The following is a 27,459-nucleotide window of genomic DNA, read 5'->3' on the forward strand; positions in this document are numbered from 1 at the left end:
CAAAATGCCTTAGGACTAAAGGAGATCATGCAGGCACATTTTCCTTTGTGTACAGCTTCATATAAAACAATGTTAATTTTACTTTATAATCAAAGCAGAGAAACAGAACGTTTTCCTTTGATGTAGACACAGTCTCTTTGGCAAGAAGGAGATGTACATTTATATTGTGACTGGGAGGCAAATGCTTGTTGTCAATTTTACTTTTTGTCAAATAAATGAAGTCCAGAATCAGCTGGGTGATTGAGGGCTGGAGTCACTGCAGCTTGCAAGGGTAAGCCAGGGTCTGAATGAGCTCTCCCCTGCCATCTAGTGAGGGCCTAAAGGAAGACACTTCAGGAGCAGTGTGTATATTTGCATAGAGTGGTGCTGCAGCTGTGTCAGACCAAGGATATTAAACAACATGGGTGAGGTAATATCTTTTATTGGGGCAACTTTTGTTGGTGAGAGAGACAAGCTTTCAAGCTTATACAGAACTCTTCTTCGGGATATGAAGTAGGCAGAGCTGCTTTGCCAAAGTGATCAGTTTTGGCATTGTTCAATGCCCCCCCTTCTTTCAGGGGTAGGAATCGATCCCACATGGATGCACTCTCGAGTTCCAGGACTTGGCTGATACAGACAACTGAGAGGGAAGGGAAAACGGAGTGGCATGTTGAAGGGACATTCATCCATCAAACTTTCATACTGCAAGGTGGGAAATTAATTGTCCATTCCTTCTCCCTTTTAATAAAACTTTCCTTTTGTTATACACAGACTAGGGGCTTGAGAGTAAGGAACTATCACCTCTTAGATGATCCTGTTAAATTTTCCCAGATTAGAGTAGGAGCTTGAACGAGTTCTGTTTCTCATTGTTCAGAGGATCCCCTAAATATTGAACTGGATCATCTAGCAGAAGAGTTATACAAACCAAAGACACTGAGCTGAAAACTGTGTCTTGTAGCTTTGGTTTTTGCAGGGAAAGAAAGAGGGAAAAGAGAAAAAAAGAAAACAAGGCAGAGTGTTCTGGAGAGCCACACCTGCCAAGTGCTGGCAGAGCAGAGCTCTCTCTCTTCCCCCTGTGTGTCTATATATGCGTCTGGCTGGTGAGTCCTATGATCACATGCACCTCGGGCTCCTGCCTCCCTCCCTCCCTCCCCAGCCCTCTCTCTCACTGCACTACTTGCAACTTTTGAAAACTAGTCTAATGCAGAAGCACTTACCATAGACCGGACTCTGTATCCTTCCTGGGATTCACCAGCAACCAAGGCTTACTGTTTTTCCTATCTGCTGAATAAAGATCTGGGATTCACAGTGGAACTTTTGTGCTGCTTTAAAAATGATTCCCCTTAGCAAGAAAGGCTCCTGTTCTTCTCATCTCTGTCTTGCTCTCTGTGCCTTCTGGCTAGTGCTGCTTTGGGATTTTTCCCGGGCTTTGCCTGTGGAGGATCAGGATTATTACCTACAGGAGATTATAAGCAGGGATCATTATTATTCTTATCCAGGTCCCGATGAGGAATTTTCCCCTTTCACAGAGCAACCTAGAGAGGAAGAAACAGTCCCCGTCGCAGAGGCAGAGGAGCCCCCAAGGTTCAGACCAGGCAAGAAAGAGTTAAAACAGAAGAAAGACAACAAAAAAGAAAAATCGATTCTCGAGATTCCACCAGGTAACTTTCCACCTCTTTCTCCAAACTTTAAGAGCTCTGCTGAGTCTCACACTGAATCTGACTTTTAGCACAAATTAATTCCCTAATAATGACAGTAATAATAATAATGAATGTGATGGTGATGATGACACTAACTTCTAACACCAGACTTGTTCTGCTCTTTGGAAATCTCACATGCACTTTCACCCTTTCCCTCTCACCTGTCATGTTAAGAGCTTTCAAAAACACTGCATTTTATTAATCAAATGAGACTCCAGCTGGTGCATGAACTTCCCTACTCATTGTTTTTCACATTTGGCTTGTTGTTGAAACTACTGTTTTGCAATCACATGAAGAGAGACTCACTCAGTGGTAAAATCTGATTGTTTATTTTATGGTGATTTTTTTTTATTGTACCACTGTTCATTTTAACTCTTCACCTTTGTACAAGTGAATAACTATCCAAAGGTTCTTCACCTTTGTACAGGTGAATAACTATCCAATTTCACTTTAAAGCCCTCCTATGAAAGAAGCCTAAACAGGGATTTTCCTTCAGAGAGATCAGTTCCTAGGGGGATTAATTTTAATTATTAGGAGGTACTTGTGAAAACAAATAAATGAAAGGGCAGCCATATCATTTGTCATTTCAATTATTCCATGTCACTACTTTGGCTGAAAGAAGATATGCTCTGGAAAACCTACACATTGCTATAATTCACAAAACTGTGGTCAATAAGCAGAGAAGTGTGGTTTATGTTATGATACAGTAACACTAAGTTGGAAAGGTGGTTTATTCTACAGGCATTCTCTGTTTTTATTGGCCTTGTTTGATTTCTTTGGTGAATATTCAAAATCAAAATGATTTCACAGAGTAAGCAACAATCTTATAAAATTTAGGGTGAAATCCCACAGTCCTTGATTAGGCAAAACTCTCTTTGGCTTTAGTAGGAATTTTGTATCCTTAAATACTATGCGATATGGTATCAACTTGGCAAATTAAAGACACGCACATCATATCATATATAGACCATATCATATCAAGCTGAAGAGGTAAGATTCTCATAGTAGCATTAGCTCTTAAGTTGCATATCTACTATATATTTGAGAGCGTTTGTCTGTGCATCTCTGCATGAATCTGTGTCTTTGTCTGTTTGTTCGAGAACTCCTCCTAAACTATAAGAGCTAGGACCACCATGTTCGGTATCCAGCTTCCTCTTATCATAACTTAAAACCAAGATAAGGGGTTGGTTGTGCCAGGGAAATGGGATGCGCCTGGAATAGGATTGCGTCTCATAAAACCATACAGAAAAGAGACAGAATCATGAAGAGATGAAAGGGACTGGTGGTGATGTACCATCCCCTCGTCCAGGACTGCCCTGGTCCCAAGCGTCCCATCCCCTAGGTGCCCTTTCTGGAGCCTGATTCATACTTGAACATTGCTGGCTGTTCCCCCCTCTTCAGGGAGCATAGGGAAAGTGCACAATTTGCTGCATTCCTCCATTTGTCTGGGTAGCACGGGGGCAGATGAACTGGACCTGACCCAGCTGGGGAACACATACCCTTTTCCCAGCTGTGAATGCTGGAGCAGTAGCAGCCATGGAGAGATGTTTCTCACCAAACCACTCATCCCCAGACCCACCCAGCAATGATTCAAACAAAGCATGTACATTTTCATTTTATTTTCTAACCCCCCTCAAATTAATTAAGTTAAGGACCCAAGCAACGCTGGATAAATCTTCTAGTAGGTGATATTAAATTTAGGGTTGCAGTTTAAGTGTAGAACTAGTAAAGATCAATTACTGAAAAGTAATTGATCTTTACTAGTTCTACACTTAAACTGCAACCCTAAATTTAATATCACCTACAAAAATATCATCAACAAAAAACTGAAAACACTTTTTGTAAGTTATGCATTTAAATTGTCCCAAATTTCCCATTTTGGCAGTGTGGAAAATTGTTTGAGGGTCAGCAGATCTTAGCTGCAAGTACAGGTCCTTGCAGAGGATCTTAATGACAGAGAGTCTGCCTGATGTGAGGGTAGCAAAGGTACAAGAAACCTATAAACCTGATGCTCTACTGGGGATCAGCAGTGAGGTTCAAAAGCAAAGTGCGCTGACAAGGTATCTCTGTGATGTGCTGATTGAGCGTATTGTCTGGGCAGTCCATGCAGTTAATACTTCCTCCCTGCATGTCCTTGAAATGTGCTAGTGCAAGTTCTGTCTTTCCTCCCATTTTGTGTGGAGCAAGTCAGGAGTGCAATCGCCCGTTTGTGTACAAGGCTCAGTTCACAGCTCTCCAGACTTCAGGGGGCATGTAGGAAGCCCCACATATGGACAGCCAAATTATCCCCAATAGCTCAAATTGATGTCTAGAAACTTTGTGTGCGTGCAATGGGAGAATTTACCTGCCTCCAAGCTCCCTGACTCTCCTGCAACTTCCATTGCAAAACAGCTGCGAACATACTCCTAGAGAGCCCAGCATTACCCAGGGGCTTTGTAGTAGAGGCAGGGATAGAATTTTCTCCTCTCCTCTTCTTGCAATCTCCTTCATTCGCTACACACTTTCCAACTTTTGCAACAAATGAGGCCAGAGCCCTCCAAACAGCAACCCCCTTTAAACTATCCTGATTAAATCCCGGTACAGGTCCCTTTTGTGGAGTTAATAAGGTTGGAGTCCTATGGGAAAAAACTTGTATGTAATCATGTAATTAAAGACTCTCATAATGCGTATGCACATGGGAGCTGAATTACTGGCCTTTTTTAGTGCCTTGTTTCTTTAAGGGCCAGAGGCCTGGGCCCATCCAATCTTAGATAGTAAGGAGGTACACCTGAGACTGGATCAGCTGATTCCCTACAAAGATTGCAAGGAAGAAGAGCAGAAGGTCTGCGAAAAATAAGGAAGTACATAGAAAGGAAGGAATAGTGAGGACTGCTGGAGACAGGAGGCCTGGCTATAAGCTAGAGGATATTTTCATGAAGGCAGAGACTAAAGCCAGAAAGGTATCTTCATGTTTGCATTTTTGTATTGGAAAACAAAGCCTCGCAGAAGGGCCTGCAAGAGTGATCAGCTTGTGAGTTTCATTGGGCAGCCTTGGAGAGGGGTGAGATTGATGGAAGGGGGCCTGCAGAGTGACCTCATGCCACACGGGGGCATTTGGGAGGCAGCACACTGTGAGGCTGGTTTTCCCAACTTTTGAGCACATGGTGGTGTCTGAACCTCAATGTTCTTTTAACATCTTTTTTTTCTTTGTAATTTCCTAGATATTTTATTAAAAAAAAAAGCAAACTGTCAAAACAGAAATTCCATATTGTGGCATTGTATTGACACTGATCTGATTCATCAGGTGGGCTGGAACATTTAGATCTATCACATGGACTTCTGCCACTTGACCCCAGGGAGTAACTGACAGCAACAGTAGCTGGTCATCCTCTGTGTGGACCCATATTAGTTGGGGATAAGATACATTTTGCCAGTGGGTTTCATGCACATTTGCTGACAGCAGACGAATGGTGAGACTTGGGAATGTTGGTGTCCTTGTCCCCGCCATATTTGTTCCTCATCCTAGTGTCTTGCAGCACCAGTCCCTCACCTAGCCACTCTCTATCTCCTTGTTCCAGTTCCTGTGTCCTTGACCAGTCAGTTTAGGCTTCTTCGACTAGTTAGTCCCAGACTCCATGTCCCCACATACTCTCGGTCACAGTTCCCTCAGCTTCTTGTCCCAGTCATTCCCAATCTCCTTTTCTCCCCTGCCTCCTTTTCCAGTCTGTGTCTCATTCTTTCATCCCTTGTTCCCCATCCCAAATCCCCCATCAGATTCCTTGTCCCAACTCTACCCCTTGTCCCAACTCTACCCTAACTTCCACATTCAGCTCCTTGTTTCTTCCACATTTCTTCCTCCTCCTCCTCACTACTTGGGTCCCAGATCAGTGGGTAATGAGAGAGCACGAGTGACTATTTCCTTGTTCTGGTGATTTGGTGCCATATTGCCTTAAGCTATTACAGAGAAAGTCCAGTTCAGCCTTGGGCTGGAGTATGTTTAGTGCAGAGAAACTGAGCTGCCGATCTCTAATAAGTCTCTGTGGAGCATGTGTGATCTGAAATCTTTCAGACCTATAGCATGGCCATATTTGGACATTTTTGTCAGTGAGACAGCAATGGGCATATCCCCAACACCAGTGTGACTCTGATGAATTTCAAGTCCCTGCTGTGAACTAAGAGAGGCTCTAAACCATCTCAAATAATTGGTCATAATTTTTTTAACATGGGGGGGAGGGGGGGAGGTCACATTTTCCTCTTACTCATGCTCTGGAATGTCTGAAACATTTTAATTGAAACTACTGAAAATCAATCAGCCTAAGCCAGACACCCAGAAGGCTGAAACTCAGCTGGAACGCATAAGGACTGGTACATTTTAACTAACTGAAAAAAGGGATCCTTAATAAGAATTATTGAAGAGCCTTAACTATAGGTGACACTAGTAGCTCCATATATACTGTATATCAGTGGTCTCCAACCTTTTAAACTACAAGATCACTTTTTCAATTTAAGTGCCATGTAAGATCTACCTCAAACCTAAATACCCTTGCCCCGCTTCCTTCCTGCCCCTTCTCTGAGGCCTCACCCTGCCTGCTCCATCCTCCTTCTTCCCCCAACCTCATTCACTTTCATGAAGCTGGGATAGGGAGTTGGGGTGCAGGCTCTGGTCTAGGGCCAAGGAGTTCGGAGTGTGGGAGAGGGCGGGGAATTGGGGTCTAGGAGTGGGTTTAGGATGCAAGCTCTAGGAAGGAGTTTGGGTGCAGGAGAACTCATGTCTGGAGCAGGAGGGAGTTCAGGACTGGGACAGGGATTCAGGATGCATGCTCTGGCTGGGCACCACTTAACTGAGACGACTTGGCCCTGTACCCCTCCTGTAAGCAGCAGGCAGATACAGCAGTGGCTCCATGGCGCCATGTGCTGCCCCTTATCTACAGGCACTGAGCCCACAGCTCCTACTGGCCACAGTTCCCTGTTATTGATCATTGGGAGCTGCAGGAGTGGTGTCTGCAGGCAAGGACAGGATGTCGAGACCCCCTGCTCAGGCTGCAGGGACATGCCAGCCACTTCCAAGAGCAGCACACGACAGGTTAGGCATTTTAGAATTTACTACTCAAAGAATTAAATTTAAGCACGAGAGAAATTAACATTACGAAATGCACAGACCAGTCAAAAACCAAAACCAACCCACTTTGCAAGCAGTAAGAGTAGTAGCAACAACCCACACATGTGTTGGGTCAGATGAGAGTGAAGGACAATTGATGTTTGTGGGAATGACAGACACACACAGTGTATGAGAGTGACAGAGATTTGCATTGCCTAACACCCTCCATCCCCTTCTCTCTGTGTGGAGACAGGGTACAGTAGTGGGGGGAGGAGGGACACCCTGACATCAGCACCCCCCTTCTTGCTTCCACACTCTGCACAGCAAGCAGGAGGCTACCAGCGGGGCAGCTCCAAGGCAGAGGGCGGGAGCAGCATGGCCGTGGGCGGAGGGGCAACTGAAGTGCGAGCGTTTGATAGCTTCCTGCCAAACCAGTCAGGATCACCTGTCAGAGGCTCCAAGATCTACTGGTAGATCTGATCTACTGGTTGGTGACCACTGCTATACATAATATAACTATCCAAAGCAATGTAGAGTGATCCAGCAATTATGCAGGTTAAATCTAAAACACCATCCCGTGCAGTGCCATCTGGATTAGTACTATTATAATCAATTAAGGTTGTTGGTTTTCAGCACCTTTAAAGATCAAGCCACTTACATACATGCCAAAATATAAATGTAGGTACCTCACATTGCACTCCCAACTTTGATAATTTGGCCTTATAAAAGTACAGAGTGTAGAACTCAGGATTCATTGGAGCTTACCTAAGAATTATGAATCTCACTGTAAACATGTGTAGGTGCGTATAACTCTATGTAAATTTACATACGTGAGCAAACACTTTTATACATTGAATGGGGATTAAATCAATGGATGTACAGTAAATATAAAATGTGTTTTTTTGGTGAAGTTCAGTGGAAGCAGGGGCGTGTTGGATTAATTATATGTTGTAGCAAACAATAGACTGGATCTTGGTTGGAATGAAGAAAGGAAGAGGAGTGAGAATGTATGATCTGCCCTTTGGCTGAGCAGCTGGTAGTGATCAGTGCTAACTTTGAATTCAAGTTGGACTAAAATCATAACAGTGTAATGGCTACAGCAAATTGCATGTGACACATACTTGATTAATTTAAGCTAATTACTGTTGATGGCATGAATGCAGCTGTTTTACGTTGTGAAGTATTAATACATTGTGAAGTACAAATCCTTTTCTATTCAAGTCAATGGGCAGGGCTCCCAGTGACTTTAGCTGGGCAAACCCAGGATTATGCCTTGATAGTTTTTAAATTAAAGCATATTTGTGAGCACTTGAGTTACAGAGCAATACATCAATCTTATCCTGCCCTTTGACTCCTTTATCTTACTATATATTTTAGAAATGTGCATCTGTGTGTCCGTCTATTTGTTCAAGAACTCCTGCTCAAGGGTAGGAGCTAGGACTGACAAATTTGGTGTGCAGCTTCCTCTTATCATCACTTAAAGCAAGGTCAGGGTTTGGTTGTGCCAGGAAAATAGAATTCACTTGGAATTTGATTGTTTATCATAAAATGGAAAGGGAGGTGTCTGGCAAGAGGAACAGTTATACTGTTAAATGACCACAGGGGGCATCAAGGGATCAGATATGGGGACTGTGACAGTTATACCCCGTTGGGCCAGTCAGGGGCATAGGTGGAGGTAGGGAAAGCTATCTACTATATATTTCAGAGAGTTTGTTTGTGTGTCTGTATGGTTGTTTGTGTGTGTGTCTGTCCCTGGGGGACATGCAGCCTCCCCCCACTGTGGCAGTGGCCACGGTCAGGCCACGGACAAGTGCTTCTCACCTGGTCCCAAGTTGCTGCAGTGAGAAAGGGCTGGGGTTGTTCTCTCTCCCCAGGGCAGCCTGCATACTGAACCCCTCATCCTCATTCCTGCCCCAGAACAATGATTTAAATGAAGAAAAACAAAACTTATTTGAGTTAAGGACCCAAGCCATTCAGGGTAAATTATCTAGCAACTTTTATAAATTCAGCTGTACCCTAATCTCTGCAAGGCAAGACAGATCCTATCAAAAGTAGATTTGTACTTTCTAATTCCATTCTCACTTATTTAGGGCATGATCCATTGAAATCAACATGTCCCACTGGCTTCAGTAGGTTCTATTCTATATCTGTTCTTATGCCACATTCATGACTATAATATCTGAGGTCCTTCCAGTAATGCATTAAATAACATGATCATATAACTCTCATCTGTTATTTGTTCTCTCCTCCTCTTCCTAAGTGTACAAACATGTAGTGTAGTGTCTTATTTTTGTAGATTTTTTTTAAATACATACATTACTAGGGCTATGTCTAGACTGCAAGCCTCTTTCGAAAGAGGCTCTTTCGAAAGATACTTTCGAAAGAGCCTCTTTCGAAAGAGAGCGTCTAGACTGCACGTTGAACTTTCGAAAAAGCGGCTTGCTTTTTCGAAAGAAAGCATCCAGTGCGTCTGGATGCTCTCTTTCGAAGAAGCCCTATTTACATTCAAGAACGCCTTCTTTCGAAAGAGGAACTTTTGAAAGAAGGCGTTCTTCCTCGTAAATTGAGGTTTACCGCCATCGAAAGAAAAGCCGCGTTCTTTCGATTTAATTTTGAAAGAACGCGGCTGCAGTCTAGACGCAGGTGAGGTTTTTTCGAAAAAAGGCTACTTCCATCTACTTTTTTCGAAAAAACCCCTGAGTCTGGACACAGCCTATGTGTATATAAGGGAAGGCAAATCAAAAAATGTGCCTTGCGCTTGAATAGGAAGATGATGCAGTTTGTGATGGTCTTTAATTCTTAGGGGAATTTCTTCCGAAGTCTCAGATCAACGCTCAAGAATATTTTGTCTCCTGCACAGACAAGCTTTATATTTGTTTATCTTTCATTATGCCAGAGGGGCATAGTTATTGACTGCCGTTCCCCCTACCCCCAGAGTTTCTGGTGTTTTTTCAGATGTGTTCAAGGATCTCCATGGCCTGGGACCAGTATAAGGACTGAGACCTTGAACTTGCATTTGAAATTCCAGGGGAAGTCAGTGTAGTAGAGAGTAGAAAACAAGCCGCAAAGTTCTTGTGGTAACCTGTGTTGCCGAGGAGAATCTCTGTAGAGTTTTGTGTTAGAGTTTCTTAAATGTTGAAGGCTTCATGCCCAAGGTGTACAGCACTGTTGTAGTCAAGCCAAGAAGTGGCAAAGGCACGAATACCTGAGGTTAGACCTAGACGAATACCTGCTAGGACAGGGCAGTCTCCTAGTGAACAAGAGATATTAGAAAGTGCTACTCACAGCTGTTGCTTTGTTAGTACTTAGAGCCCGTGAAGAATCCAAGAGTATTCCTATACTATGAATGGATCTGATGCAACGTGTATGTGTACCTTCAATCAAAGGAGAATGTGCTATGGCTGCAAATTCCTCCAAATAATTCCCTCTGCCCACCACTGTCTTGTTTGGATTCTGCTCCAGCCAGCAGTGCATCCATGACTTCATCCTGGTGGCAGCGGTGTAATTGTATGTGGTGAAGAACAGGTAGACTTATGTACTATAGGCATATTGCTGGCAGTTGAGTCTATGTTTTATGATCATTTCACCTAATGGATGACTGTAGATGTTGAAAAGTAGTGGAGAGACAATTGTTCTTTGTGGGACTTGACAAGTGAGGAGTTTAGTGATGGAAGTGGAGTTTCCTGGCACTTCTCTTTGGATGTGTCACTTCAAATAGGACTTAACTCATTTTAGCAAACTGCCTTGGATAACAGTTCTCTGTCCAAAGTTATCTGGAGTTAGAAAAGCCCATACCAGTTTTGATAGGACAGCTCAATCAAATGCTATTGTTTCTATTTTCTGATTGGATGAGTGTAATTCTAAGGTTTGGGGGAGGATTCCAAGAAGTCACACGTGCTTTGATTCGCTTAGGCTGTGTCCAGACTCAGGGGTTTTTTTGGGAAAAGTAGCCTTTTTCCGAAATAACTTCACCTGCGTCTAGACTGCAGCCGCGTTCTTTCAAAATTAAATCGAAAGAACGCGGCTTTTCTTTCGACGGCGGTAAACCTCATTTCACGAGGAAGAACGCCTTCTTTCGAAAGAAGGCGTTCTTGAATGTAAATAGGGCTTCTTTGAAAGAGAGCATCCAGACTCACTGGGTGCTTTCTTTCGAAAAAGCGGCTTGCTCTTTCGAAAGTTCTGCGTGCAGTCTAGACGCTCTCTTTCGAAAGAGGCTTGCAGTCTAGACATAGCCTTAGAGAGAGGTAGAAGTATTGGTGTGAGAGCAAGATATAAGCAGCACTAGCTGATTTGCATAAAATGTGGAAAACATAGTTATCAACTTCATGGGTGCTCCAATCCTGAAGCACCCACAGAAAAAAATTAGTGGGTGCTTAGCACTTATTGACAGCTGCACTCTCCCTTCCTCCCCAGTGCCACTCGTCTGCTGGCAGCCCTCCCCTCCCCCCATCAACTCCCTCTTCACTCCCAAAGTTTCCCTGCCCACTGCAATCAGCTGTGGAGGGAAAGGGGATGAACAGGGATGGGGCATGTTTGTAGGAGTGGGCACAATTGGGTTAGAAGAGACAGGGCAGGCTGGAGTGGGGATGGGAAGAGGTAGTGTGTGTAGGCATGAGGGAAGGGGTGGGGTTGGAATGTGGCTGGGGGCAGAGTGAGGAGAATGAGCAGCTCCAGACCTGGAGGAAGCCAGAACCTATCATGAAGAAGTCTTTTTTTTTCTTTTGTGGGACACACAGGTACAAGAAGGATGGAGCAGAGACAGATGAAACCTCCTCAGTTGGGAATTAAGCTGCTGCTGCAACCTCAGAGGCAATGCAGTGCTGAGCTGGCAGGTGGTCTCCCCAGTCCCATGGAGAACAGCCATAGTGGAGGAGCTCAGGCAGATACTGGCACCAACTGGAGGGGTTGGTGCCTCCAGAAGGGTTCAGTGCATGCTGCCCGTGTGGCAGAGGGAATGTCAAGGGAATGGCTCTGGGAATTCTGGTTCTAGGAGTGGGTGGTGACAGTCTGGGAAATGGCATTGCCACCACCAGACCCTTTTACTATGCACTCTTCCCAGATCCCACTTGAGGCTGAGATCTGCTGCTGTCTCCTAACAGTATCTCAAGAGGCACGGGCTGGTGCCAGGCAGGCTCAGTCCCAGGTGTCTGGCCAGATTGGAGGCCCAGGCTGGCTACCACTGGGTACTAGTGCGTAGAGTAGAGATGGAGCAGAAAAGCAACAACCTCGAACAACAATTCAATTTTGTGGCTCAGGCTCAGATTACATGAGACCCATTTACCTACTCCCATCCTTGAACCACCCAATTCCAGCCCTTTAACTCTCCGTCTGGAGGCATCTACCCCAGTTTCCTCCATCTGCCATGATCTCCACCCTGCAAATCCTTCAATCACATCCTTCCCTGTCTCTAACTCCAGCTTCTGGTTCCTGACAGTCTCTGTGCCAGCCCTCCGATTCTAGTCCTCCCTCCCTCCAACAACCTCAAATCCATTGCTCATTCCACTCCATCTCACGGCTCCAATCCTGCAAATATAGCTGTGGGACTCACACCTCCCCTTCTGTCTCCTAAATACATTCCACCAGTTGGCCCTTACTTCCCGATGGCCAGCTGTAGTGCTTGCTCCTTCTTGCTTTTGAAATGAACATGGTCAGATCCCTGTATACTGAGAAAATAACCCAAAAGTGGAGTGCAAGTAAATCATGGAAAATTTCCCTTGAGCTAACAGTTTATCAGTCCAGACATTTAAAGTAATTATTACTTGCCTATTTTGTCACTGCAGAATTGCTGTGGTAGTTAGTCCACAGAGCTGATCTCATTCAGTATAATTTCAGGAAACGTTAGGTAAGTTTTTGAGACTCCATCCACCTGTACATCTGAGACTCCCATGGTGCCTGATATGTCATCCCCATGACAATTAGGCTACCGGAAGATTTTGTTGCCTAGTGCAGAGTTTAAATTTGATGTTTCTCTCATCACATTCACACACAGAGGAGCTGCTTGTGCATGCGCTGTCATATAGACAAAGGACACATCAGATACATATGTGGCTTGTTTAAATGTCCCATGCAAAGGAACTGGTGAGCAACCTGTGTCAAGCAGCATTCATGGCCATATAATCTATATCATTCCTGGCACGGACACGTGAGAGCTTAACATTCTACTTTCTGGATGTTCGTGCAAAAGTAGACACAAAAGGAATCCAAATATGGTTGAAATGAGTGCATCTTAAAATTCAGAGGGAGAGTATTTGGCTAGCTCAGATACACATGAACACAAAGAGAATTAGTAATGGTGGTGGCACAAAGCCAGGTGAGAAATAGAGCAATACATTTCCCCTTTTATTCTCTCCATAGAACCACTCCTGAACAATCTGCACTAATATCAAATGTTTAATAGAGTGGGTGTATATTTAAAAAGAATTAAGAGGGGACAGGCCATCAAGACTTGTTCAGTGTTTTCAGGCTTCTCTTCTGTTGGAGTAGGATTGCATTGCTGAATGTTCTTTGGAGGTGAGAGAGCTTGTATGGAGGACACTGTAACAAATCAGAATATAGATGCAGAACGATGCTGCTTTTCTGCTCACTAGCTTTGGGGGCATTCTTGCCTGTGGACAGAATATTGGTGGAGGTCTGGGAAGATGTTAGATTACTGCAGTCTAAATATAGTCATCCTTTTTAAGGTCTGATCTAGCTCCACTGAAGTCAAGGGGAGTCTTTTTGTTTACTTCAATAGGCGTTGGGTGTAGGCCTTATATATCTGATTAGGAGCACTGAGCAATTAACTGTAAATGGTGCACATATAATCATTAATAACTGAGTTCCCTTAGTGCAAGAAAGAAATGCATAGTGTTCCTTCATAGTGCAGTGAAGAAAAGACACTCATGATTCCTTGTACTCATATTTCTACAGTACTCATACCTGGAAAAAAATAACAGGCTATTCTAAACTGCTATATTGGAAGTCTTGGAATGCCATCACACAGAAGCAAACAGTTTTATTCATTCTGTAGTTATTAGAAATTGTTAAATATGCTTTATAGTGACAAAAGTAAAACTTGTTTTTCTTTTATTCTTACAGCTAAAAATGGCAACAAGAAAGGTGAGAAAAACAAGAAAGGGAATGAGAAGATGCCTGATGGTGACTATGAAAGTCGAAATGCCTATCAAGACCTCAGGGAAAGTATGTGGAGAGTTTCTAAAATACTTTTGGAATTCTTGGTTTAGCTGCTACTCTCTCCAGTGATGTTTAAATTAAATGACAAAAGATGCTGAAGAGTGCTATGAAATGTCTAGATGCAGCTGATTATGAAATGGCATGCTTAAATAACCCATGTTAGCCCCATGTGTGACAAAAGATGGGGACCGGAAACCACATTGTGTTAGTGTGGGATGAAGAGAGATACAAAGAAAGGGAAGAAGCCTCGTTCACATTTCCACTAAGGCCTCTTTTAACATCACTGTGGCAGTAAAAGGGACCTTACAGTAAGTTTCCCTCTCTGGAGTTGTGTTTAATGGCAACTTTGTGGAACTGAGAATGAAGCCCAAGATATTTTTTTATCATTTATAAAAGAGCATTGTTTCATTTAAAACAAACAGTTTGGGGCTTTAAGAATAGTGCTAGATTAAGAGTTTTGGAGAATGAAGTCCTGTCTCTCTGGAACAACAATGGCAAAGGAGTTTTCATTCTGTTGTACCAATATGCCTTCAATCTGACCTGGAGAGTTCACCTCAATTTATGTGAGACTGAACTAGCCAGATGCTAATTGTGGTTTCTGTACTGTGGATACTTGTCCATTGTGACCTGGACTAATATTTCAAACGATTCATGAAAATTAGTGAATTCCATAAGCTGTCATGATTTTCAGTTATTACAAGCCTCAGGTGGAAATGAATCACTGATATACCAAAGAGAGTCTTTGTAATACCTTGAGAAATCCAGTCTTCCTTAAATTTATGGGAATTTATAGCATGGGCATGCTATGAATTTCCATTACTAGCATGGAGACTCAGACCAGTATTGGGAGTACCATCCATCTGATCCTCTCTACTCCTGCCTCCCAGAGTATTTTAAAAAGTGTTCTAAAGTGTTTTAAGAAGTTGGCTTTAAAAAAAAAAAGTTTTCAAAGTATTTTCATGTGCAGGTGTATGAATCCAAATTTCATTTTGAATATGTCTGTTCAGTAGCTTCTCATTTATGGAGATAGAAAATTTTGCATCTCCAGTGAATAGTTTCTGATTTATTTTTCTCCCATTGTGACTTACTCAGACATTCTGATTTTCTTTAATGTAAATTGTCCAACAACCGTTTTGTGCGAACATATGTCGGCCTATAGGCTGTTTGCAAATTATCTGCAGTGAGTGACTGCCAACAGTACAATCTGACCAAAAATCAACTTAGTATTCCTCTGATTCTCCAGAAGGACTGGCTAAAAAAATAGTAGAGTTGAAATTCTCACAAATGTTAGATTAAGGGAGCTTTAATCATTTTGATTACTTTGACTCTTAGAAATTTGCCCATTTTCAAAATATCTTAAAAGGCAAGACAGTCTGGTGGTTAACAGTAAACTGGAAAATTCAGGAGATCTGGGTTCATTTCCTAGCTTTCCCACAGACAATGTCTATGGGTACGTCTAAACTACATGACTCTGTCGACAGAGCCAAGTAGATTAGTTTACTCGAAAAAGGGAAATGAAGCAGTGATTTAAATAATCGCCGTTTCATTTAAATCAAAATGGCCACCGTGCTGCACTGATCAGTTACTTGTCGGCACAGCACGGCAGTCTAGATGGGGATCTGCCAGCCCCAGAACCCTTCGTCGGCAGATCCTGTAAGCCTTGTTTCACGAGTTATAAAAGATCTGCCAACAAAGGGTTCGGGGGTCGGAAGATTCCTGTCTAGACTGCCGCGCTGTGCTGACAAACAGGTGATTGGCGCAGCATGGCGGCCATTTTGATTTAAATGAAGCAGCGATTATTTAAATTTCTGCTTCATTTCCCTTTGTTGTCCTGCCTCATCTACATGGCTTCGTTGATGGAGCCATGTAGTCTAGACACACCCTATGGGACTGGATGAAGGGAGATACAAAGAAAGGGCATTTAATCTGTCTGTAACTCAGTTCCCCATTTGTAAAATAGTGATGATAACATTTCCTATGTCTGATTTCTCCATTCAGATTGTAAGGTTTGATGGCACTCTCTGGAGTTACTTCAGAGAGTGAAAATTTCTTACCCACATGCCACTGACAGAGTAGCTCTTTGGGCCTTTCCTGCTTTTTTTGTTGCTGTTGGCTCTCTAGCTCTTTCTCTGGCTACTCAGTTCTCCTAAACCTTGGATCCATGGAGAGGATGTAGGGAGTCTGTGTGGGCTTCCATCCACAGCTGCTTTATGCAACCCTATGCAGGAGACATGAGGAAGCCTTCAGTATCACTAACCTCAATGGGACCAGAAGGCAGATCTTCAGCTTCTGCAGCTTTCCCTGGTCCCATTCAAGGGACCAAGAGGAATCTTGAGGACTTGCTGGTTGGCACCTGCTAGAGCCACCAGCCCTATGGAGACTAAGGCTAAGTGTTTTATTCCCACTGCTCCTAGAGCTTTGCCCAATTCAGTCTGACTAGTGGAGTCTCCAACCCCTAATGCCCTAGTTAGAAGCCAGTGTTTTGTTTGGTCCTAAAGAGGGATCCTGGAGGGAGACTTCCAGTCCCTTACTCCTCCACCTCATTTCTCTTACCTCATTGCATATTCTATAGGAAACAAAACAGTCTTCTTCCTTGACTTCATTCCCCTTGATTTCTATGGGAATTATGCTTAGTAGGGAGTGTTGGGATAGGCCCCATATCTCCTGCCTCCAAAATGCTGAGTTTTACTGTAAACCATCTGAGCGCATGACTCACTACAGTGTGTTGGGAAATGACACTCTTTGGAATGTGCACAGTTGCAAACCATGCTTTTCCAGCAATTAGAGTATATTTATGTTCACTTCTTCAGAGATAGCTTATATTATGGTGACAGTTTTACAGCCTTCCTTTACTGTCAGTGTCTTCCTAAAACATTCATCCAAGGAGGGGAAAAGTTCAAATATATTAAAACTGTAGATGTGCCTAAACTGCAAAAGTTGTATCCAGATTATGAACCTCTTCCTACCCCCCGTTTTGAATGAGATGAGATTATTCCACCAAAGTGAGGGTGGAGATCTACAAAGGTCAAAACTGGATCCAGGATCAGCTTCCAAATCTCTAAAATACGTAGGAGTTGTTCAGATCTGAATTTTGACTCATGCCCATCATTCCTTGTAAACTGTATTGTAAATTTACACTCACAGAAATAAAAAAGGATTTATCCGGACACAGCAGCTAACAACTCCAGCCTGCAAATTAGATCGTAAATTCTCAGCCTTTTCTTTCTTTTCATAATTGATAGATGATGTAAAATGTTACAAGGGACAAAAAAAAAAACAAAAGTTGGCATCCACTCAGCAGGCTGGCTTCAGCTCTCTGTTCTGAAGTACAGAGTCAGCTTTGCTCCCTATGGTTTCTGTAAAGGGAAATCATGTTTTACTAATCTATTAGAATAGTGATAGAAATGTAGCCGTGTTAGTCTGGTGTAGTTGAAACAACATACAGCACTAGTCTTTAAAGTGCTACATAGTCCTGTATTTGTTTAATCTATTAGGGTATGTCTACACTACCCTCCAACTTCGAACTAGGAGGGTAATGTAGGCATACCGCACTTGCAAATGAAGCCTGGGATTTGAATTTCCTGGGCTTCATTTGCATAAGCCGGGCGCCGCCATTTTTAAATCCCGGCTAGTTCGAACCCCGTGCTGCATGGCTACACGCGGCACAGACTAGCTAGTTCGGATTAGGAAGCCTAATCCGAACTAGCTACTCCGTGCCGCGTGTAGCCGTGCGGCACGGGGTTCGAACTAGCCGGGATTTAAAAATGGCGGCGCCCATCTTATGCAAATGAAGCCCAGGAAATTCAAATCCCGGGCTTCATTTGCAAGTGCGGTATGCCTACATTACCCCGCTAGTTCGAACTAGCGGGGTAGTGTAGACATACTCTAAGAGTTCTTTGAAGGGGTTAACAAACATGTAGACAAGGGGGATCCAGTAGATATAGTATACTTAGAATTCCAGAATGCCTTTGACAAGGTCCCTCACCAAAGGCTCTTGTGTAAATTATGTTGTCATGGGATAAGAGGGAAGATCCTTTCATGGATTGAGAACTGGTTAAAAGACAGGAAACAAAGGGTAGGAATAAATGGTAAGTTCTCAGAATGGAGAGGTGTAACTAGTGGTGTTCCCTAAGGGTCAGTCCTAGGACCAATCCTATTCAACTTATTCATAAACGATCTAGAGAAAAGGGTGAGCAGTGAGGTGGCAAAGTTTGCGGACAATACTAAACTGTTCAAAATAGTCAAGACCAAAGCAGACGGTGAAGAACTTCAAAAAAATCTCACCAAACTGTGGGATTGGGCAACAAAATGGCAAATGAAATTTAATGTGGATAAGTGAAAAGTAATGCACATTGGAAAAATAACCCCAACTATACATACAATGTGATGGGGGCTAATTTAGCTACAACTAATCAGGAAAGAGATCTTGGAGTTATTGTGGATAGTTCTATGAAAACATCCATACAGTGTGCAGCAGCAGTCAAAAAAGCAAATAGGATGCTAGGAATGATTAAAAAACGGATAGAAAATAAGACAAAGAATATCTTACTGCCCCTATATAAAACTATTGTACACCCACATCTTGAATACTGCATACAGATGTGGTCTCCTCACCTCAAAAAAGATATTTTGGCATTTGAAAAGGTTCCAAAAAAAGCAACTAAAGTGATTAAGGGTTTGGAACAGGTCCCATATGAGGAGAGGCTAAAGAGACTGGGACTTTTCAGTTTAGAAAAGAAGAGACTGAGGGGGGATATGACAGAGGTATATAAAATCATGAATGGTGTGGAGAGGGTGAATAAATAAAAGTTATTTACTTGTTCCCATAATATAAGAACTAGAGGACACCAAATGAAATTAATGGGTAACAGGTTTAAAACTTATAAAAGAAAGTTCTCCTTCACACAGCTCACAGTCAACCTGTGGCACTCCTTGCCATAGGAGGCAGTAAAGGCTAGGACTATAACAGAGTTTAAAAAAGAGCTAGATAAATTCATGGAGGTTAGGTCCATAAAAGGCTATCAGCCAAGGGGTAAGGAATGGTGCCCGTGGCCTCTGTTTGTCAAAGGCTGGAGAAGGATGGCAGGAGACAAATTGCTTGATCATTGTCTTCAGTCCACACCCTCTGGGGCACCTGATACTGGCCACTGTCGGCAGACAGGATACTGGATTAGATGGACCTTTGGTCTGACCCAGTATGGCCATTCTTATGTTCTTATATACTTAAAAAAACAAAGTTTTCTTGTGTTCTTTAATATTTTTATACTCCAAGCCAAAAGACATGCTCAGTGCCAAAAATGTAACACAACTTAGGCAAACTGTTCTGAATTCTGACATATCCAGAAGTGACTTAAACAAGTCATGTACGTCAGTCATCTCAGCATGGTGAAGCTCAATCTTAAATTATATTCCCGACAATTCCCATAGCACTCTACCGGGGTGTAGCAGCTGTCAGTCTGGCCTACCCAGTCATAGGAAGTTCACCCTAGGTTAGGGGATTATTGCAAGATGTACAGCCAAACCAGCACCTCTTATTACACACATCTTCCCTGGTGCTGGTGAATGGCTTGAAACCAGGGGAATGGGAAAGCTAGCAGAGCTTTCCTCTGTCCTGATGATTCCTGACTGTCTAATGCAGTATTTCTCAACCTTTTTTTTTTATAAAGTACCCCTTAAAAAATTGTAAGTACTCCCAGTTCTTACAGTTTTCAGACACACAATTTTTTTTCTACCATTGCATCACATTTGTTTAAACAACTTAATTGAACTGGGCGGACAATGACATTTTTGGGTGTAAAAAGTACAAAAAAAAAATAAAGCACTGTAAAACTTAACAATTCAATTTTCTCCAAATTTAAGTTGTGTTGACATACCACCCAGACTTCGCTCAAGTACCCCTAAGGGTACTCGTATCACTGGTTGAGAAACACTGGTCTAATGGACCATTGGCAGAAAGGAGACCAGACAAGCCCATAGCCAACATACGATATAGGGAAAAGGAGCTTAAAGTGGGAGAATACACACAACTGGAACATTGGTATAGAAGGGTACAACTTGCTCAGGAAAGACAGATGGGGAAAAAGGGAGGAGATGTTGCCTTATATATCAGACTGGACTGAAATCAAGTTGGAAATAGGACATAGAATTGTTGAGAATCTCTAGGTAAGTAAAAGGGGTAAAAACAAGGGTGATGTCATGATAAGGGGTCTACTACAAACCATCTAATCAGTTGAAGCTTTTTTTAAACAACTAACAAAATCATCCAAAGTGCAGGACGTGGTGTGATGGGGGACTTCAGCAATCCATACATATGTTGGGAAACTGATAGATCAGGGCATAAATTATCCAGAAAGTTCTTGGAATGTATTGGAGACAATTTTTTTTTATTTCAGAAAGTGGAGAAAGCTACTAGCAAGAAAGCTGTTGTAGATTTGGTTTAAAGAGAATTTGAAAGTGGAAGGCAGCTTGGGTGAAAGTGATCACGAAATGATAGAATTTATGATTCTAAGGAGTAGAAGGAGGGAGAAGAGCAAAGTAAAGATAATGAAGTTCAAGAAGGAAGACTTTAGTAAACTCAGAGAACTGGTAGGTAAAGTCCCATGGAAAGCAACTCTTAAGAGGAAAAATGATTGAAGACAGTTGGCAATTTTTTAGAGAGACATTATTAAGGGTACGAGAGCACATTATTCCACTGCATAGGAAAGACAGGAAGTGTGGCAAGAGACCACTTCGGCTTTACCAGATCTTCAATGATCTGAAAATCAAAAAGGAGTCTTATAAAAAGTGGAAACTAGGTCAAATTACTGAGGAAGAATATAAAGAAATAACACAAGTATATAGGGGCAAAATTAGAAAGGCCAAGACAAAAAATGAGATCAAACTAAATAGGGACATAAAAGGGAACAAGAAAAAATTCTATGAGTATATTAGAAGCAAGAGGAAGACCAAGAACAAGGTAGAGCCATTACTAGATTAAGAGAGAAAAATAGTAAGAGAAAATGTGGAAATGGCAGAGATGCTTAATGACTTATTTAATTTAATTTTCACCTAGAAGGTTGGTGGTGATTGGACATCTAAGACAGTAAATGTAAATGGAGTAGAATCAGAAGCTAAAATAGGAAAATAACAAGTTAACAATTACTTAAACAAATTAGATGTCTTTAAATCACCTGGGCCAGATTCAATGCATCTTAGAATACCAAAGGAGCTGATTGAGGTGGTATCTGAGCTATTAGCTATTATATTTGAAAAGTCCTAGAATACGGGAAAGATTCCAGAAGACTGGAAAAGGGAAAATATAATGCCCACATATAAAAAAGGATAACAACAACCTAGGGAATTACAGACCATCAGCAGAACTTCTGTGCCAGAAAAGATAATGGAGCAAATAATTAAGGAATCCATTTGCAAACATTTGGAAGATAATGAGGTGATAAGGAACAGTCAGCATGGATTTGTAAAGAACAAATTATGTCAGACCAACCTGATAACTTTCTTTCACATGATAAGAAGCCTTGTGGATAAGAAAGAAGTGGTAGATGTGGTATATTTAGACTTAAGTTAGGCATTTGATACAATTTTGCATGACCATCTTATTAACAAACTAGGGAAATACAACTTACATGGACCTACCGTAAGGTGGGTACAGAACTACTCTCTGAAAATGGTTTTCCTGCCAGTTATAAATGGTTCACAGTCATTCTGGAAAGACATAAGTAGAGCTCTTCAGGGAACAATTCTGGGACCAGTTCGGTTCAATATCTTCATAAGATTTAGATAATGACACTTATACAATTTGTGGCCAACACCAACCTGAGAGGGATTGAAAGTCAAAATGATGGAGAAATGGTCTCAGATAAATAGAATGAAATTCAATATGGACAAATGCAAAGTACCCCATTTAGGAAGAAACAATCCATTACACACATACAAAATGGGAAATGACTGTCTAAGAAGGAGTATTGTGGAAAGGGATGTAAGGATCACAGTGAGAGGGGACATAACAGCTTTTTAGTATCTAAAAGTTTGTTACACGGAGGAGGGAGAAAAGTTTTTCTCTTTAACCCTTGATGATAGGACAAGAAGCTATGGGCTTTAATTTCAGCAAGGGAGGTTTAGATTGGATATTAGGAAAAGCTTCCTGTCAGGATGGTTAAGCATTGGAATAAATTGCCTCAGGAGGTAGTGTAATCTCCATCATTGGAGATCTTTGAGTCCAGTCCCCTGCCATGAATACAGGGCCCTAGTCTTGATGACTTCTTGAGATGTTCTTTCCAGGTCTATTATTCTATGATTCTATAAAAGCCACTTCTGCAGACACCCTCCATTTGTCCTCAGGTTGCTCTGTGTGCACCTTGACAGCAGGCATGGATTGCAGCCTCATACTCTTCCAAGACCCTAATTCAAAGGGCAAGATTTTCTGTGCTGATTCAGGGTAGATAGACTGAGGTGGTGAAAAGGGCGGCTCTAAAATCCTCATGTCATCAGGTGGGAGGATTTCTGTGGCTCAGGTCCTGTGGACTCCATGCAACCCTGACATAAGGGGTAGAAAGAAGCATGGTGGAGATGGGAAGGGTATGTCAAGAGAGGAATCACAGCACATGGTACTGCAGAAACCAAAAACAGGACTGTGTAGCACTTTAAAGACTAACAAGATGGCTTAATAGGTGATGAGCTTTCGTGGGCCAGACCCACTTCCTCAAATCAAATAGTGGAAGAAAATTGTCACAACCATATATACCAAAGGATACAAATAAAAAAAATGAACACATGTGAAAAGGACAAATCAAATTTCAGAACAGAAGGCGGATGGGGGGGAGGGGGAAGGGCGGGAGGTAAATGTCTGTGAGCTAATGATATTAGAGGTGATAATTGGGGAAGCTATCTTTGTAATGGGTAAGATAATTAGGGTCTTTATTCAAATTTGAGTGTAAAGTGTCGAATTTAAGCATGAATGACAGTTCAGAGGATTCTCTTTGAAGTGAAGTCTTAAAAGGTCTTTGACGCAGGATGCAGGTAATCAAGTCGTTGAGACAATGTCCTTTCTGGTTGAAATGGCAAGAAACTGTTAATGATAATGTGAATTTGAGAGACTGTTGCAGCACAAAATTTGCAGGCCAGCGCGAAGGGAGGCTGAGGCAACTTTGTGCCACCATTGCGCCTTCCTGATCCCAGAAGGCCTCCTGTCTGACTTTCCCCAAGTTCTGTGCTGTCCATTCACACAGGACAAGCAGGACGAATAGGTCAGTTTCTCTGACACTGCAATGGCATTCCTAGAAGTGGCAGCTATGAAAGAAATGGGCATTAGCATTTACCAGACAACACAGCATCATCTCAGTACTGTAAGTGCTAAATATCTTCCTTGCCATATAGTGCATGAGCTCTGTTAATCATGGAATCATAGAATCATAGGACTGGAAGGGACCTTGAGAGGTCATTGAGTCCAACCCCCCACCCTCAAGGCAGGACCAAGCTCTGTCTACACCATCCCTGACAGATGTCTATCTAACCTGTTCTTAAATATCTCCAGAGAGGGAGATTCCACCACCTCCCTTGGCAATTTATTCCAATATTTGACCACCCTGACAGTTAGGAATTTTTTCCTAATGTCCAATCTAAACCTCCCTTGCTGCACTTTAAGCCCATTACTCCTTGTCCTGTCCTCAGAAACCAAGAGGAACAAATTTTCTCCTTCCTCCTTGTGACACCCTTTTAGATATTTGAAAACCGCTATCATGTCCCCCCTTAATCTTCTTTTTTCCAAACTAAACAAGCCCAGTTCATGAAGCCTGGCTTCATAGGTCATGTTCTCTAGACCTTTAATCATTCTTGTCGCTCTTCTCTGTACCCTTTCCAACTTCTCCACATCTTTCTTGAAATGTGGCGCCCAGAACTGGACACAGTACTCCAGCTGAGGCCTAACTAGTGCAGAATAGAGCGGCAGAATGACTTCATGAGTTTTGCTTACAACACACCTGTTCATACAACCTAGAATCATATTTGCTTTTTTTGTAGTAGCATCACACTGTTGACTCATATTCAACTTGTGGTCCACTATGACCCCTAGATCCCTTTCCGCCATGCTCCTTCCTAGACAGTCGCTTCCCATCTTGTATGTATGGAACTGATTGTTCCTTCCTAAGCACTTTGCATTTCTCTTTATTAAACTTCATCCTGTTTACCTCTGACCATTTCTCTAACTTGCTAAGGTCATTTTGAATTATGTCCCTATCCTCCAAAGAAGTTGCAACCCCACCCAGTTTGGTATCATCTGCAAACTTATGGGGGAGTTCATATTCAGAAGTACCAGAACCTTGGCTTGGTTTCGGAGGAAGCTGCACAAATGTATGTGTGTATTTATGTGATGGGGTTATTTGTGATGCTAGGGGGCCAGGACTCAACAGACCCAGGGCTTCACTTATGTCCAAAAAAGCTCATGCTACTGGGTTTCAGCTGGCCACCTGTGGAGGACAGGAAGGAATTTTTCCCGTAATGCATTCTGGGATTTTTTTCTCTTTCCTATCAAGCATCAGGGTGGTCACAGCTGGAGATGGGCATTGGAATGCAGGGGGCAGGGTTCTCAGGTGCCACTCAGCATTCTCGCTTTTGGTTGCGTGGGTAGCTGGCCCTTGCTCACGTACCTAGATTCTAACTGATTTGCCATATGTGGGTTTGGGAAGGAATTTTCTTCTAGGTGAGAAAGTGACTGGAGATGTGGAGGAGGGCTTGCCTTCCTCTACAGAGCATGAATGTGGGTCACTTACCAAGGTTTTCTGTCTGTATTGCACTTAATTAGCTCCCTGCCATTATGGGGGAGCTTGGGAGCAGGGTTCTGCCTGTTCTCTGCCTATGGCTCATAACAGTCTAGTTTCCTGGGGGCTGCAACACTTGGATCTAATTGTGATTGTCGGGTTTAGTGTGTGTGTGCGCTGAGGGGCACTGGTGGCCTGTGATATACAGCAGATCATATCACATGATCTGGTGGTCCCTTCCACCCTCAAAATCTGATTTTTGTGGCCCTTTCTTGTTCCTGCTTCTCTGAAACATTCACAAAAATGGTAACTCTACTTGTCAGCAAAGCCAACAACAAAACATGAAGAATATTTTAGGGTTCACATGCTAGAAGGATATGGGAACAATTTAACACCAGGCCTGCCGATGGTGGGGGTGGGGTTGGGGCAAAAAGGGCAACTCCCCAAGGACCCAGCGATTCAAAAGGGCTTGGGACTCCCGATGCCACCACTGCTACTGCAGCCAGAGCAGTGACCAGACTCCGGTCACTTTAAATCACCACCAGAGCTCTGAGGGGCATGCTCTGATTGGTGCTAAAGGGCTGGTAGGAAGAGGCTAGCTCCTGTCCTTCCCTTTCCACTTGAGGCCCTGCCCCTTCTGGGAGTGCAGAGCCACCTCTCCCACCTTGCCCAGGGGCCTGGCAATTCTGTTGACCTCCTCTGCGCAACACTGAAATCTTAACAGGTCCTTTATAAATTGCAGCAACCATGCTAAGTTTGCTTCTGACGTATTTATTCCCTAAAATGAGGTATTTATGGAATGTAACCGATCATGCAAATTATACGGCATGTTGTTTGCTTCCTGACTGGAGGGCTGAGACTTGAAAACAAAAAAAGGAGAATTGTGAATTATGACTAATGCGCTTTCCATAGGAATTTTCTGCAAAATAACTTTTGTACTAGACTTCATTCAACGTTCAGGATCTGAGACCCTTTCCACAAGTAAATTGGCACTTATGCGTGGGTGTCTGTGAACAACAAATAAAACCCCACAAAGAACAGCAGAGCAGTCTCAGTAAGGTTGCATACAGAAATACTCCCAAATAAGCTCTAGGCATTCAGCGCTATTTTAGGACTATACAGGAAAAAATGATGCTTAAATGTCCTTTGTGCCCACTTTCCAAACAAATGTAAGTAATGACCCTTTACATTGGCTACGCACAGTTCTGCTAATAAATCTGAATTCTCTGGTATTGCTAAATAAACAGTAGCAGTCTTCCATGTCACTTTCAGAATGCTAGTCCAAAAGCAATCATCTCCTGGGGGAGAAGGAAGCTACATGGGTTTTTCAAAGAGAACAGCATAACCTTTTCAAAGCACAGCAAAAATGTGAGCAGCAGGGTCCTCACTAAACTGAAGGAGAGTTATGCAGTTAAATCACCATCCAGCCCCTTAAAATTGAAATGGCAGAATAACCATCCTCTATGCGTTCATTGCTCACTTTCATTCTCTGATTCTGAGGGTGTGTCTAGACTACATGGCTTTGTCGACGGAGCCATGTAGATGAGTGTATTTGGCAAAGGGAAATGAAGCGGCAATTTAAATAATTGCTGCTTCATTTACATCAAAATGGCTGCCGCACTGTGCCGATCAGCTGTTTGTCGGCACGGCGCGGTAGTCTAGATGGGGATCAACCGACCCCAGATCCCTTTGTTGTCAGATCCTGTAAGCCTTATTTAAATAGCCGTTTCATTTCCCTTTGCCGAATACACTCATCTACATGGTTCCGTCGATGGAGCCATGTAGTCTAGACACACCCTGAGTGAGATCTCTTCCCCTTACACATCTGAGTTAGAGAATATAGTTACAGAATGGGTCAGATTAAGCCTTGGGGCAGCAATAACAGAAGTAAGATAGAAGTAGGCATTTGGGGCATGCTCTCATGGTCGATTTTCTAGCATTCAATTTAGTGGGTCTAATATAGACCCCTACAGCGAAGGCTGAGGGTGGCCCCTGTCAGTGTCCATACTTCTTCTTCTGCGAGGAGTAAGAGGAGCCAATGGGAACATGTGCTCTTGTTGGCCTCCTGCTGTGTGGATACCGCCATGGCTTGGTTTCAGGTAAGCTGACTCCAGGTACACACTTTGTATAGCTGGAGTTGCGTATCATAAGCTGACCTGCCTGGTCTGGTGTAGACCACACGTTGGAGTGTATATGGGAAGAGAAAGTAACATGGCTAGAGTCCCTGGAACAAAGACACAGGCACAAGCTGAGGCACAGCAAAACATGTGTTTATTGCTGGGGGAGGGGACAGAGGCAGAGGCCTAATTCTGGCCAGTACTGCAGAAACCTCCCCACCCCCAAAGTCTTGTATTCCTACCCAGGGAAAAGCAGCCCTTCATCTTCTGAGTCAGAGGTCTTCCCCTCCTGGAGGAGACACCCCCTTTAGGGGCAGTGTGTGGGATAAAGTGTGGGAGCTCTATTTAGTCCATGTGCAACGGGTGCTGCTACCTCCTGAGCACCCCTTTGTGATTAAGTGTGACTCTGCTGTGGCCTGCCTCCGTTTCCCCCAGATGAGGTAATAGTAAGGTCCCAACTAACAGCCTGGTCAGGGAGAAGCCAGACATTCCACTTTACAGCAGTCTCTCTCCCTTTAATAAAGCTTTCTGAAAGGAGCACTTATCCTACAGCTTAAAGGCTTTTGTACCAGAGCACTGATAAATAAATTCTCATAACAAAAATCAGTCACAGGTAGGGTGGACATCTGACTCTCCTTAGAGGACCAGCCCTGTGATATGCT

General features: G+C 42.9%; 1 protein-coding gene across 2 annotated transcripts in view; it reads left to right on the forward strand.

Moving 5' to 3' along the window:
- The first annotated feature begins 440 nt into the window (after positions 1–440).
- Positions 441–27,459, forward strand: part of CPXM2 (carboxypeptidase X, M14 family member 2) — a 138,381-nt gene continuing 111,362 nt past the window's right edge. Inside the window, exons 1-3 of one of the 2 annotated variants that reach the window (XM_006136104.5) lie at positions 441–688; positions 1,479–1,640; positions 13,834–13,935. In XM_006136104.5, coding sequence (XP_006136166.3) covers positions 577–688; positions 1,479–1,640; positions 13,834–13,935 — 376 coding nt within the window. In that variant the 5' untranslated portion in view covers positions 441–576. Of the gene's footprint in view, positions 689–1,096; positions 1,641–13,833; positions 13,936–27,459 lie in introns of those variants that run through there. The other variant, XM_089780188.1, reaches the window with a different exon arrangement.

This window comes from Pelodiscus sinensis, chromosome 8, assembly GCF_052426305.1.
Source record: "Pelodiscus sinensis isolate ZL-2025 chromosome 8, ASM5242630v1, whole genome shotgun sequence".
In the NCBI taxonomy this organism is placed as follows: Eukaryota; Metazoa; Chordata; order Testudines; family Trionychidae; genus Pelodiscus; species Pelodiscus sinensis.